Genomic DNA, 13,705 nt, shown 5'->3' with positions numbered 1-13,705 from the left:
ATTGAGACGAGCAAGGTGCTGGGGTCAAGCTCCACTCAGACCTCGTGGCCATCCTACAGAATACCCTTCACGACCACTCCGTTTTACAGATGACCAACAGCGGCTTGGGAGTGACATCTCGGGAGGACCTGCCCGGGCCCGGGCGTGAGCAGGGACGGGTCAGGACCCCAGACTCCCTCCCCCAGCCACTGGACAACAGACGCTTGCCGCCACAGTTCTTCCTTGCTCTGCACAACGTGACACACGTAGCATCCGACGCTCTGGAGCGCAACCCTGAAGCCCCCGTGAGCCGCCACCCACCACCGGCGCCCCCACCAGATTCCTGTAGCCGTGGCAACAAGTACCACAGAGGGGGCGGCCACTCTCCCCAGCCATCAGGGTGTGGACGGCCGTCCTGTCCCTGTGTCCTCACCTCCCCTTCTCATAAGGACGCCCATCAGAATGGATTAGGGCCCACCCTAGTGACCTCATGTGACCTCCGTCACCTCTTCAAAGATCTATGTCCAAATACTGTCACCCTGAGGCACTGGGGTCAGGACGTCCACGTATGAACTTCAGGGACCACAACTCAGCCCAGGACACCCCCATGTGCACCCCCGTCTCCTCCCCCCACCCAGCCTGGACTGTGGGCCAGCCCATCCCTCGGTTTCCTCCTTCTTAGAATCTCAGCATTCCCACCTGCACCTTACATCTAGTGCTGCTTGTATGACAAACGTTTCCTACTGCGTGAGGTCTCTTGGGATCTGCTTTTTCTGTCAAAAACTATTGACAGAATTCACCCCTATGTTGCAAGAAGCGACTGTTCATTCAGGTCATGGCTTTCCCTTGTCCTGGGCTTTGGGTCCTTTCCAGGCTTTGCTGAAGTGGGGGAGAGGGGCTGCCATGGGTGACATTATTTGGACAGTATTTGGACATGACTCTCCGTTTGCTTCCCTGAAGCCTCGGGGTGAGCAGTGGGGTCACCGCAGGTGGACTCAGCCCTACCCGGGGTGCAGATGTTTTCCGAGATGCTCCCCACAAACGGACACCCCCCCCACAGCAGCAGGACCTGGAGGCTTACCAGCACGGGGACTCCAGCCTTCTTTCCCGCCAATTGAGTGCTGTCTCATTTAGGATAAAATTGTTTCCCTGCTAGCTTGTTACAGTGAGCATTTTTTATATCTTTCTTGGCCATTTATTTTTCTTCTACTGGGAGTTGTTGGTGCCTATCTTTTGCCTATTAATCCACATAAACCTATTGTTTTTATCTTTTTAAATTGAATTATAGGAGTTTTTTATGTATTCTGCATACTAATCTCCTGAAAATAAGAATTGCCAATATCTTCTCTTGCTTTTGGCTCAGCTTTTAATTTTCCTTATGGCGCGTTGTTGCAGGGCCCTGAGGCTCTGGCCAGTCGCCGTGGCAGCAGCAGGAAACAGGGATCAGGTGAACTGTTCCCACCCCGCTGGGCATGAAGACCCAGGTGGCAAGAGCCCAGCAGACGCTGGCCCCGGGGAATATGTCACAGCTCAGTCTATGCAAACAACAGCCTTTAGTCTGATGCTGAGAGCCGAGCACCCCGGTGTTCTGTCTCCCCTCTGTGCACCCACGATGCCCGCCCTTTGCGCGGCATCCCCTCCGCCCGGACTGCGTCATCTGTCCCGCTGCCGCTTTCTGAAACGTGAGAGCACACGGTGCACGTGGAGGGGGAACAACACGCCAGCGGGACAGACACGAGCACATCTTCATTTGCTCACTCACTCAAATCTGACTGGGCTCCCATGTGCCGCTCCTGGGCCTGGCCTCCGTGCTGACACCCTGAGGGGCCCCCCAGCCACAGAACAGCAAGGTCCCACAGACCCACATTTTTATTGCACTGAGGGGCTCACAGGAAGTGAAGGACATCGCCAGTGGACAAGAAAGTGACTCAAAGCCTAGTGTCTCTGGAGGAAGGGGCTTCATCCCCAGAGAGGAACAGGGGAGAAGAGTGGTCCAGGACCTGGGAAGATGGTGGGGGGGGCCTCTGAAGGACAGGACAGCCCCCGTCCCATGGCGGGTTGGGGGTAGAGAGCTGCTGCTTTGCCGGGATTTGAACCCTTGTCCCCAACAATGCAGAAAGTCCCACTGCCCTCTCACCCCGCTACATCACCCCCCCCCATTCCCTGAGCGCCTGAATGCACAGGGGCCTGAGGAAGGGTGACTGGTACCCCCAGGCCATGAGGCTGGCAGGGGCGGTCTATGGAGCTAAACAGCTTGTACCCAAATCTCAAGGTCGAACTTACCACCCAGGCTTACCTGGAACACAAGGAGTCATCCCACGTCCCTCCTGAGGTGCCGGAGACCCAGCCTTTCCACCGTGGTCCTCTTGCCCTCCTGAGGCAATCCCACTGCCCGCACTGTGTGCGCTTAGAGGGCAAGCAGCACGCTTGAAAACCAAGGTCATCTTCCCTTTGCGGCCTTCCTTCTCTCTGGGGAAGAAGGATGAATTTCAAGCACTGCGTTTCAGAACAAGGGCATGGCAGGCAGAGCAGAGCTGGGGCCAGCTGCTCCAGAGAACACAGAACATCTTCCAAAAAGTAACTTCCAGCCATCGTGACTTTGTGAAGCTTACCTAGAAACGCTTACTCTGTTTTTAAGTTTCTATGTAGTAGATTTCAAGTTTTTAAAAAATTTTCTCTTGTTTTCTTTTGTTGAGGGAGTATATTAGTTATTGGGAATCTATCAAACGTAACTTATAGCAGTTTCATACCAAGAAATTAAACAGGAAAAAATAAAATAGAGCAAAACTCTCTTACATCCTCTGCGTGAAAAACATTTACGTCCACTGTTGGTTCACACTCAGGCCCTTCTATGAGTCCCTCCACCCACGGCCACCACAGATTGTTTTAAAAAGAAAACATTAAAAACCCCAACAGTTCCATAGACCAAAAATGGAAGAGAGACGCAAAACAGGGTGCAGGATGGAGACTTCAGGCCTGCAGGGCTCCGGGTCCAAAAAGGGGCTGGGAATGCTGTCCCTGAGGAGCGAAGGGTCTAAAACTGCCCCCAGGAAGTGGGGAACAACAGCCTGGAGCATGACCTGGACTCAGAGCCAGGACAAGTCTCCCACTCCTACGGCAGGAAGTTGAGAAAGAGAATCACCTTCTGCACCAATGACCCGAGGATCGCCAAGAGGACAGACCTGGGCCCTGCTGGCTCCATGACTGCACCTGCACTTCTCAGTGGGGGGCTGCGTAAGAGTCCCGAGCACCCAGTGCTGCACACATCATTGCCACAGAGGCCCGGAAGGCTGAGTCCGAGGTCCTGCAAGCTGAGACACAGGGAGGGTTGAGCAGAGAGAGAAAACGGGACACAAACCCCTTGATTAAGATGAGACTGCAAGCCTCAATTCCAAAGCATGTTCCTCTAAGAAGACAGATAACAAGATCCAGATTCAGCAGATGAGTTCACCCCAGATGAAAGGAAAACAATATAGCAGCCTGAAAATTAAAATAGTAGAGCAGACTTTAAAATAACTATGTTTAGGATTCTCATGCTGGATAAAGAGAAAATAGCCACAAAAACTTAGAAGAGATTATAAAACAAAAACTGGAAAAAATGAAATAAGAAGCAATACAACAGAGAAAACAAGAAACGAGAAATGAAATCATTAAAAAACAACAAAACCCAAGTCAGTAGATGACACAAACTCTAAGTGGGCACCAGTGGACGCAGATTTCCCAGTGGGGAGCACAGGTAAGTGGGGAAACGGAGAGGAGAGACGGAGTGGCCTCAAGCTAGTCCCTCCCCGAAGACCCAGAATCTAGGAAATGAGGTCAGGGTGCAGACCACAGAGCACGTCCGTGTGAGGACAGGATGACTGCAATGTCCAGGATCGAAGAGCTCAGACACGAAGCGCACGTCAGGTGCCAAGCAGCAAAACTGAAAAACAATCTGCACTTGGCATTACTGTAGTGAAATTTCAGGACATCAAGGACACAGAAAGAAAAGACAGCTCTCCTTCACCAAAATGGCAATTGGGTGGACAGCAAACTTCCCATTAGCAACAACAGCATCCAGAGAGGCACGTCTTTAAAATTCTGAGACATGAACTACCAGCATGGAATTCTACACCAGTTCACCATCATCCAAGAGTGAGATCAAAATAAAGACCTTTCAGAAGAATCACCCTATGTGCCTCTTGGTTTCTCCCAACAGGCGTGTCTGTAGCCACCATACTGTGCCTGTCCTGCCACCGTGGACCACCTGGGAAGCTGCTCTGAACCTCTCACCTGCCCTTAATCATGGCATGTACCTCCAGAAATCAATAGCCTGTCCTCCTCTACTTCCCAACCTCATGCAAGAGCCCCTTGCTGGTGAACTTTAACCTGTAACCACAGACATAAGTATTCAGGCCCGTGTAGGTCCCGAAACCTCTGCTCCATGGAGGAGACATTCCAAGGGCAGACGGGTGCTGAGTGGGTCAGAGACCACCCCGTTCTTACCCAGTGTGTGAGACTGGTTCACTGAGTCCCCTGTGCCGACTTCTTCCCCTGCATGTTGATGGGTATCGTCTTCTAACCGACTTTCCACTTCACCAACGCTCTCTACAGCTCTAAGTAATTTGTAGTAACCAATCCAATTTTTGTAATGATATTTTTCAGATCCAGAATTCTAGTTTGATTCCTTGCTATAATTTCTAGTATCACTGCTTCCTTGAACACGTTAATCCTAATTATTTTCAAGTGTGTGCTTGCTGACTTCATTACCTGGCCCACCCACAGGTCAGTTTCTGTTTGCTCGTTTCTCTTGGATTTGATCATGTGTTTGTGTGGCCTTGTGTGTGACGCACATTACGCATTTTAAAGCCATGCAGATAACGTGAGATCTCAGATGGTATTTTCTTCCCCTCCAGAAAGGACTGGCATCTGCTTTTGGCAGGGAGCCAGACACACAGCACCCCAGGTCACCTTAATGCAATCAGGCTCTGCCGTGATTTGAGGCTGAGCTTCAGGCTCCTCGAGGTTTGGTGTCTTTCCAGTTGGAGCCTCAACCCAAAATCTGGGTATTTACTAGACCCTCCCTCTCTGTAGTGGTCTCAGAAAAAGACACTCACTGGGGAAAAGTACACCTTTCAGGAATTCTTCATTCCCTTGTTTGTGGAAGGGTTGGTCATAACGACTTAGTGTGCCCTCTCCACAGCAGAAACCGAGAGTGATCTCTTACAACAAGGAGGATCTTATCTTAGAGTCTGTGTAAAGCTCTTCAGTGGCCTTTGTAGTTGATACTTTGGCAGCCTGCCCAGTGACCAGTAAGTCTAACAGCCATGCCAATTTGACTGCCGGTATTGTGGCGGCTTTGTGATAGGTCAGCTAGTCTAGCCTCAACTTCCACCCCCACCCCAATTCCCTTTCCCACAGGGTTTCCTAACTGGGCCGCTAGAGGCACTTGGGTGAGATCTGGTGAGTGTGGGGGTGGGGGGAGGGTGAAGTAGCTGCAGCAGTGTTTTCACACCTGGAGGGTCAGGGTGGGGCCCCAGGTGTGGCTGCAGCTCACGCACCTGCTGGCTCACCTCACTGGTGGGAGGCAGGTGTGCAGCTGCTCCCCGGCCCCCAGGGCCTGTTAGCTTCTCCAGCTCCGGGTAGTCGAGTGTGTGGTTCTGTGATGACTGCTGCCCACTTCCTCTGCAGGAGGTCCAGCCCCGTCCATCCTGCTGCGTTCTGGCTTGTGTTCACTTCCCCCACTTCCCCTCCAGCTTCCCTTCCCCGCAGCCTGCTCTGCACGCCCCCAGCTGCAGCACCAGCCCTAGAGGGACAGCCCTCGATCCACGCACCAGCTCCCTGAAGGACATCATCCCCAGGGGCTCCGCATCTGCCTGGTGTCCACCTTCCTCTACCTGGGCGCTTGGCCAAGGGGCAGGCCACAGAGGGACTCCTGCTTGGCCCTGGCCCCTGTGTGGCTCTCGTTTCCCCTCTGATGACTGGAAGCAACTCTGGCCAAGGACAGCCCAAAGGCTACCAGGCGGGCTCCTGGGGAGGCCGCTGCCTCGGGAGAGGGGCGGGGAAGGGGGTTGGTGTCCGTGTGACAGCAGCGATCCCTGGCCCCTCCAAGCAGCTAGGCCCGCTAGGGCAGAGGGCGGTCAGGCTACGGGGAGGGCTCTCTGAGCCCGGGAGGAGGCCGGTGGTCAGCCTGGAGCTCGCCCCGCCCAGACCCTGCTCGTTCCGGGGGTGGGCCCGCAAAGGCCTTCCTCATGCATAGGTCTCTCAGGACTAAGGCACACGTGTCCCCTTTGTGCGTCCCCCACTGGCTCGCACAGGAGGCCACAGGCGACGCCGCAAGCCGGGCTGGGACTTCGCGGCCGGCGCAGGCGCCCCGTGCGCAAGCGCACCGTTCTCTCCGCGGCTGCGCGCGCTCTCCGCGCGGCTTGGCGCCTCCGGGACTCCGTCCGGGCGTCTCCATGGCGACCGCGTGGGCCTGGCAGCCTGCATTGTTGGGCTGCACCTCTCCGTGTCCTGGGTGTGCCAGCGTGCTCGCCGAGCCGGGAGCTGCAGGTGAGTGGGGGGAGGGGGGGGTGGTGGGCGCCGCAGGTGGGGGGGGCGCGGGAGTGGGAGGGCGGGGGGCGCCGCAGGTGAGGCGGGAGTGCCGGGATGGGGCGCCGCAGGTGAGGGGAGGGTGCGGAGTGGAAGGGCGCAGCAGGTGAGGCTGGGGTGCGGGGCGGGGGCCCGGAGCGTGGGCAGGCAGCGGAAGGAAGGCGGTGCCCCCGCCGGCCCCCACTGCCTTGTCCGGCTGCTCTGTCAGAGGCTGTGCATCTCAGGCCTGGAACTCGAGGACCAAGGGGTCCAACCAACCCGGCCCGGCGCAGATGGGGAAATTGAGGCAGGCGCGGTGGGGACACGCGCTCAGCCTCCACCCCGCGGGGAGCCAGCTCCGTCCTGTCTTAGATTCCATTATTCACACTCGGTTTTGAGATTCTTTTCCCCCTGTTGAGAGGTGTGTGGGAGGTTGACTGCACCCCTCGGGCCATTCGCTGTCGGTGATTCACAAGTAAGGACCCACGGGAAAGGCCCACCCTGGGGTCGCACCTGAGCGTTGGCCCTCGCTCATCAGTTGCTTGGCTTTTGGGCCCAGTCCTGGCGTTCCTCATCCCTAAAACAGGAAGAAAGTGCCTGTTGCCACACCTTTCCTGGTCCTGGGAGAGCCTGGCGGGATTGTGTGGAGGAGGGGCCGTTCCAGTGCGGGTCACTGTTGCCGGACCCACGGTTCAGAAGTCCCACGGGGACGCCCGGCTGGGAGAGCTGTCGGCGAGCTGCCGTTCTTGAAGTACTTTCCAAGTATCCTTGAGCAACTGAAAGTCAAGATTCTATTTCGACAGATTTTTCCCAGCACCTAACTTTGTGTTCGCCAGACCCGGTGCTGCTCACTGAGCCAAATGGCAAAACTGGTGGGATTCTGGGACCCAGGGAGCTTAAGCCCTAGTGCAGAGAGCTCAGAACCACAGCAGAAGCAAGCAGGGCAAACAGGAGCCCCTCCACACTCCCGTTTCATGGAAGGAATATATTAGTTTACTGACTTTGAAACGTTCTGATTTGTTCTTATCCCTAAAGTGGCCATTCTTATTTTGTATCATGGTGTTTTCCAGGAGTTAAAAGGTAAGTCTTGGAACTCCATGGTGCAAAGTGAAGAGCGTAACATTCAGTCAGAACCTTTTTGATTTCCAGCTTCCTTCCTTCCTTTAAACTTAAGTGTCGAATTTATGCTACTGATTATTAAAAATGATAGTTTTGTAAGCAAGTGGGAAATAGCTGTGTGTCTGCCACAGAGCTACCCCATGCCCCTGGGAGGACGTGTCGGGGCACTTAGATGCTGCTGTGTCTCCCCTCCCTGTCTCCAGGTGACCGCAGACCAAGGAGGATGAGCAGAGGTCCCCAGCGCTGTTTCCTCCTGGCTGTCGGATGGAAGGAAGCAGCTCCTGCAAGGTTCCCCCCGGGGCGGCCGACCCGGACAGCTGCGCTGCTCAAGTTAGGAGCACGCCTGCTGCCCTCTCCAGAGAGGTTCACAAGGCTGTGAAGGGGGTCATCTTTTCTTCCTCGTCGATTTTAGACTTGAGTCAAAGTGGTCTTCGCCATTTAGGAGAGATCTTTAAAATTCCCAACCTTAAAGTAAGTGGGTCATTTCTCAGGGCATTTGTACCTCTGCCGTGCGGACATAAGTGGCTTTTACTTGGAGTCCTCTCTTTAGGAGAGAGTTTCTAGGATGAGATAGAAGAGGGTGGACTCGGGGTCTCCTGTGGCGAGCACACCACAAAATGAGAAATTCCGGTAGGGGGAGCAGCCAGTGGAAATACTCGTGGAGTCAGACTGTGATATCTATCCTGTCTTCTTGGGAAAGTCTTAAGCACCAAAAAGGCCATGGTAGAAACCACTGCCGAGAACACCCTTGATCTCCTATTTAAAACATCCCCCCTAAAAGCTCCCATGCAGTGTTTCTCACCCCTGCCTTGCTGACATCACACACTGACTTTCCGCTGTGCCCAGTGCCTCGCCAGGCCCCCGCCAGCTGCTAAACTAGCGGTACCATCTCATCCCCTGCAGTTTCTAGAATAAGGTTCCGTCAGAGCACAGTGTTGACGTGAGGGGTGCAAGAGTGCAGGGCTTGGCTAGGACTCACATAATTTCCTTAAACCTCGTTTGTCTTCATCTGGAGCATGAGGGTGAGACTATTCTTGTGGGTTATTACAAGAATTAAACTGTAACACGTGTAAAGCTTGGTATCTGCAGGACGCAGGACACATTGCGCCATTAGGGAGTTGGCGGACATCTCCGAGTGCTTGCACAGAGCTGCACGCTGGGGTGTTAGGTGGCTGTCGTGTGTCACATGCTGTGCGTTTGTGGTCACAGCCGGCATTGCACCTGTTCTCTCTTCCCCAAGTGCTGACCTCTTGGAGTGAATTCCTGGGTCATTAGGGCCGCCCTGTCTGAGGGCAAATGCTCCCAACCGTGAACGAAGACTCCCACCACGTCATGAGATTTATGGGACCTCTACCCATAAAGGAAGAAGGGGGAAATTCCAAAACTGTTCTTCAGGCTTGATACAGAAATGTCATAACTGTTCATGCCTCTCGGAAAACAGAGACGTGACTATAAATGTTATTACCATGGCAACCAATCATGGAGTGAGGTGGCTGCTCGGCGCTGTGGGTTACAGGCGCGCGTGCTGGCGACGCAGCAATCTCTGGAGTCACCAGTCGCACGTCCAGAGACACATGCGGTCATGGAGCACAGGGAGGCCGTCTTCCCACAGTCCCACCGGACCCAAGAGGAAGGGTGGGCTTCTGCGGTTGCAGTCAGCTCACCGTTGACTGGAACAGCCCTTTGCAAAGAGCAGTGCTGTGTCTTCTGCCTCTTCTGGCATTTAGGAGGGTCTGTGGTTTCTGAGCTGAGCACTAGACCCAGCTTGCCCTGAGAGAGAGCAGGCCCGAGAAGCGTGGAGGCCACGCTGCAGCCGAGGCCAAGAGCGGGCTCACGTCGAGGTGCACACACGCTGTGCGTGCATAATCACCCGACCGTGGCCAGGTGACTGCCCGCGGCCAGCAGGGTGACTGGCCACGCCTCGGCTAGCTGGAGATGGCACTTTCCATGCGCTGGTGAAGCTCTTGCCCTACCCTGTGAAGGGACTTGGCAGACGGCATTGGAGGCAGGGCTGGGAGTCGTGATGCTGTGGCCGAAGGGGGCGGCTGGCAGCACGAGCTGCGCTCAGTGCTCCTCGGTCACGGTGGCTGGTGCTTGCTGGCCCTCCCCTGTGCCGGGCACTGCTCGCTTGGTGCACCCGGGCAGGTGGGTCCCATGACCCCGTTTACAGAGGGGACACAAGCACACAGAGGTCTGGGAGCCTGCTCAGAGTCACACAGCTGATAAGGTTTCCAAATCTAGATTGGAGCCCGGGAAGTCTGGCTTCCAGGCCAGCGTTCTTAATGTCTGTGCTCTGCCATCTTGGAAGCAGAGGTGTTAAATATGCTTATGTGACATTCAAAGTGCTGCAGAAACACGCAGCATGTCACAGCAGCATCCAGAATTGGGGGCTCCCGGGGGGCTCAGTCAGTTGAGCGTCCGACTCTAGATTTCTGCTCAGGTCTTAATCTCACAGTTGCGGATTCAGACCCCGCATTGGACTCCACACTCAGCATGGAGCCTACTTAAAAAAAATTTCCCTGTAATCGTGCCACGCTGTGACTGTGGACTCACGTGTGTACCTTTTGCATGGCTGGAGTCAGTGCTGCACATGTTAACGCGGACCTCTCCCCCCCCCCATACACCTCACGACAGCGGCCGGCTTCTGCTGAGCTGCTGTTGGTAACCGGGGTCCACAGCCGAGGGGCCGAGGCAGATAGCTCCCTGCACATGTCCTGTAGTTTGCTCTGAACTCTTGGCTTGGGACGAGGCCCTGGGACCAGACCCGGCTCTTGCCGTTTGTCCACTGTCCAGAGTTACTGCGGGCTGCCTGTGATGGGTGCTGGGGAAGGGGCAGGGGCAGCAGAGCCCAAGAGGCGCCGAGCGTGGGGCCCAGGAAGGAGGAGAGGGACTGAAACACTGGGGGAGTCGGTCTGGTGTTAAAGGATATTCGCAGAGAAAGTGTGGTGTGTGCATCGGTGGTGGCTGGGCCATCAGCTGCGAGGGAGCCGCGGGCCAGCTCGGGAGTCACTCTGCAGCCCCAAAAGCTGGGCAGGGGACCCTGGTGCTTTCCTTTCTGACTCTTGTCTGCTGTGTAAACTGTCTAAGAGTAAGAAATCACGGGCTTTCTTGTCACTTGATATGTATGAGTGCAAAAGCCTGTGGTGGTTCTGGAAATGCTCTTGGATGGATCATGTTTTAAAATTTAGTTAGTTGACAAGATATTCTCGTTTCTTTTCCCTGGAAGCAATTGCATCTTCAAAGAAATGCCCTCTGCGAGATTCCTAAAGATTTCTTCCAGTTACTGCCAAACCTGACTTGGCTGGACCTCCGCTATAACAGAATTAAAGCGCTTCCTTCTGGGATTGGGTCTCACAAGTAAGTTGTATGTTTGTATTTCCAGATTTGAAGAAACCATCATGTGTTAAAATGTCTGAGTGCCTGTTCTTTTGCTGCTTAGCTCCCACTCCTGATTGAATTTTGATTTCAGTGTAGAAGCGTTTCACGCTGTTTTTAAATGCAGCCGACAGATGCAGCGGCTGAATGTACCGAAGACGGGTAACTGTATCACGTAGGGTATTCAACAACATAAAGAACACCCATAGCCGCGGGGCCTCTGCGGGGCCAGCGTGAGGTGTTTGCAACACCCGGCTCCAGCTCCGACTCTCAGCATGGGAAGCTGCTGGAAGGGTCCGGAATGTGGCCGATGAACCACAACCAGCCTCTCTGCTCTGAGGGCCTGCGCGTGCCTGTTAGCTTCTGATGAATAGCGAGGAGTGCTTTCCAGTTTGGAAAGCTGGGAACCCCAAAGTAAGCAGTGCCTGTTATCCTCCCGCATTCCCGCCACTCTGGTCTCAAGGGTTTCCTAGCACCCCCACGTCTGGAACAGATGCCGCACCTCCCTCCTCCTCACGTGGCCCTGGCCAGCAGCCCAGGGTCAGCTGGCCGCCTCAGGCCCTCGGGAGCCGCGCTCACTATGAGCTCGGCCTCCTGCCCCAACCTCAGCACCTCCAGCTCCTGCATCCCTCCCTGTCAGTGTTTCCCGACCTTTTGAAAACCTTCCAGTGAACACTGCAGGATCTCCTTTAATGTGAGTGCCTCCTGAGCAGAGGAGAGCACACGCGTAGGCCGTGGGTGTGTGTGTGCAGGGCGGATGGAGGGACCACCAGGGGGCCTGCGTGCCGGGACACGGAAGGGAGAGGTGGCCACCCTTGCAGGCCGGGCTTGCAGTGTTGGGTTTCATTTTGAAAGACTTTGGGAGTCATGGAGGATTTGAATGGAGGAGGTGGGATTTGACGTGGCTTGAGGTCACTCTGTAAGGAGCGGGGGGCAGTTAGGAGGCAGCGGCCTGAGCAAGGCTGACCACACAGAGCTGCAGGGCACTGGAGAGCCCCTGGGGTTCGGGTTGGATGTAGGGCGTGGGAGAAAGACAGGTATCCACGGGCGACCCCCATTCTTACCTGAGTGATGGTGTCCGCAGAGAGCCAGGTGGCCGCTGTGAGACAGCAGAGGGGGGTCTGCGTCAGGCTGACCTGCAACTCACTGTTGTTCAGAGTAATTTTTAAGGAGCGAGTATTTTGTCACATGTCACAGTGAGAGAAAATCTCTGTGAATCATTTGTGCCTTTTCAGGCTCTGCAAGGAAGCAGCTAATTTCTGGTGGTAAGCTAGGGTCTCCAGCAGGGGAGAGTCAGAGCCAGGAGCCGCCTCCTGGAGCTCCTGGGGTTGTGGGGCTCTGCAGAGCAGATCGCCTGACGTGAGTTGTGCCACTGGACGGCAGAACCATGTCCTTGGCCCCAACCAGGGCCGCGTGGCAGGTGGCCGAGCCTTCCCTGGGCCTGCGCCCACTGTGTCCCCTCCAGCCTGACAGCCTCGAGAGTCTTCTGATCTCGTGGTTCAGGGTTGTTGAGGATAATTTCGTGCTTTCTGCCCATAAATTGTGGCACTCGCACAGCCGAGGAGACGGATTGCTACTCAAAGGGTAAATAAACAAAAGCCCATTCCCCAAGCACTGCTCTTTCTATAGGATAAGTCTACAGTCCTCCAGTCTTAGAGTTCTTTGGTTTTGCCAGTCAAAGCCAGCTGCTTAATATTGTTTGAGATAAAATTTCGCATGAGATTTATAGCCCATTCTATCGTTAAAATTAGATCGGCTTGCTGAAGAGCAGAAACGTATTAATGAGAAATGTTAAGTAACTATGGGTTTATTAAAAGCCTTAAACTTTCCAAAAAGCCTAATTAAAGCAACGCCAGTATGAATGTTCTCCCCCTCTCATTGTCCTGGACGTGTGAGCTTGCGAGCAGAGAGAGCGAGAACACGTGTACGTCAGTGTACACGTCTCCCTAGTCCTCCAACTCAGCACGCGAGCATGTACGTTCAATGGAAAGTCGCTGAAATAACTGGCGGATTACTGATCGTTTTACGGGGTCAACATTTATCAGCTTATTATTCAAAGCGTGTGTGAGAATATTCCAACAGGTCATTGCCCAGGTACACTTTCCGTGGATGGTTGGTTCCCATGGTGTCCGCCCACCACAGCCAACTCACAGGCCAGGGCATCTGCCCACCTGCTCCCCGGTCTGCAGCGTCTGTCCGTCTTATGCAGACAAGCGCGCGCCCATCCTCGGCCTGGTTTTTGTATTACACAAATAAAAGGGGCTGAACCCAAAACCAGTAGTTGAAGAGACAACATTGAAATAATTCACCTTTGTGCATGTACGTCAAGAAAAGTTCAATGTATAAAATCTCTTCCTTTAAAACGTCAAATAATAAGGAAAATCCAAGAGAGTAAATGGAAAGAAAATTGCCTAATGCTCAAGTAGTCTGATTTTCCTTTGGGGTTGCCCATCCAGAAATTAAACCTAATTTAACTCGAATAATAGAACTCTCAATTGTATGTCTGTGAAATTGTCTTTTTCCTTTCAAATCCTGGGGACCCTCATCCGCTGTGATGTTGGATTTTAGTTTTTTCACCTTGAGGCTGAAATGAGGCTTGAGGTGTCCTCCCTCCGCCCACAGCACTGATTCATTTGTGCGATTTGTAGGTGAGCTCAGCTCTTCCTCTCTTTTCCTTTGGGAA

At 54.2% G+C, this 13,705-nt stretch overlaps 2 protein-coding genes across 9 annotated transcripts in view; one reads left to right on the top strand and one right to left on the bottom strand.

Moving 5' to 3' along the window:
- The window catches only part of STK32C (serine/threonine kinase 32C), an 84,981-nt gene extending 78,636 nt beyond the window's left edge, over positions 1-6,345 (bottom strand). Inside the window, exons 1-2 of one of the 2 annotated variants that reach the window (XM_048219145.2) lie at positions 5,532-6,345; positions 2,276-2,448 (exon numbers count right to left, since the gene is read on the bottom strand). In XM_048219145.2, coding sequence (XP_048075102.1) covers positions 2,276-2,423 — 148 coding nt within the window. In that variant the 5' untranslated portion in view covers positions 2,424-2,448; positions 5,532-6,345. Of the gene's footprint in view, positions 1-2,275; positions 2,449-5,519 lie in introns of both variants that reach the window. The other variant, XM_048219144.2, reaches the window with a different exon arrangement.
- LRRC27 (leucine rich repeat containing 27) overlaps positions 6,301-13,705 on the top strand; it is a 38,178-nt gene continuing 30,773 nt past the window's right edge. For 3 of the 7 annotated variants that reach the window (XM_057308640.1, XM_057308641.1, XM_048219143.2), the window contains exons 1-3: positions 6,389-6,510; positions 7,851-8,118; positions 10,874-11,004. In XM_057308640.1, the coding sequence (XP_057164623.1) occupies positions 7,912-8,118; positions 10,874-11,004 (338 nt within the window). In that variant the 5' untranslated portion in view covers positions 6,389-6,510; positions 7,851-7,911. Of the gene's footprint in view, positions 6,511-7,850; positions 8,119-10,873; positions 11,005-13,705 lie in introns of all 7 variants that reach the window. The other 4 variants (XM_057308642.1, XM_048219142.1, XM_048219141.1 and 1 more) reach the window with 3 other exon arrangements.

This window comes from Ursus arctos, unplaced genomic scaffold, assembly GCF_023065955.2.
Source record: "Ursus arctos isolate Adak ecotype North America unplaced genomic scaffold, UrsArc2.0 scaffold_7, whole genome shotgun sequence".
Lineage (NCBI taxonomy): Eukaryota > Metazoa > Chordata > Mammalia > Carnivora > Ursidae > Ursus > Ursus arctos.
The sequence above is the reverse complement of the archived record's forward strand: the minus strand, read 5'-3'. Positions and strand labels throughout refer to the sequence as shown.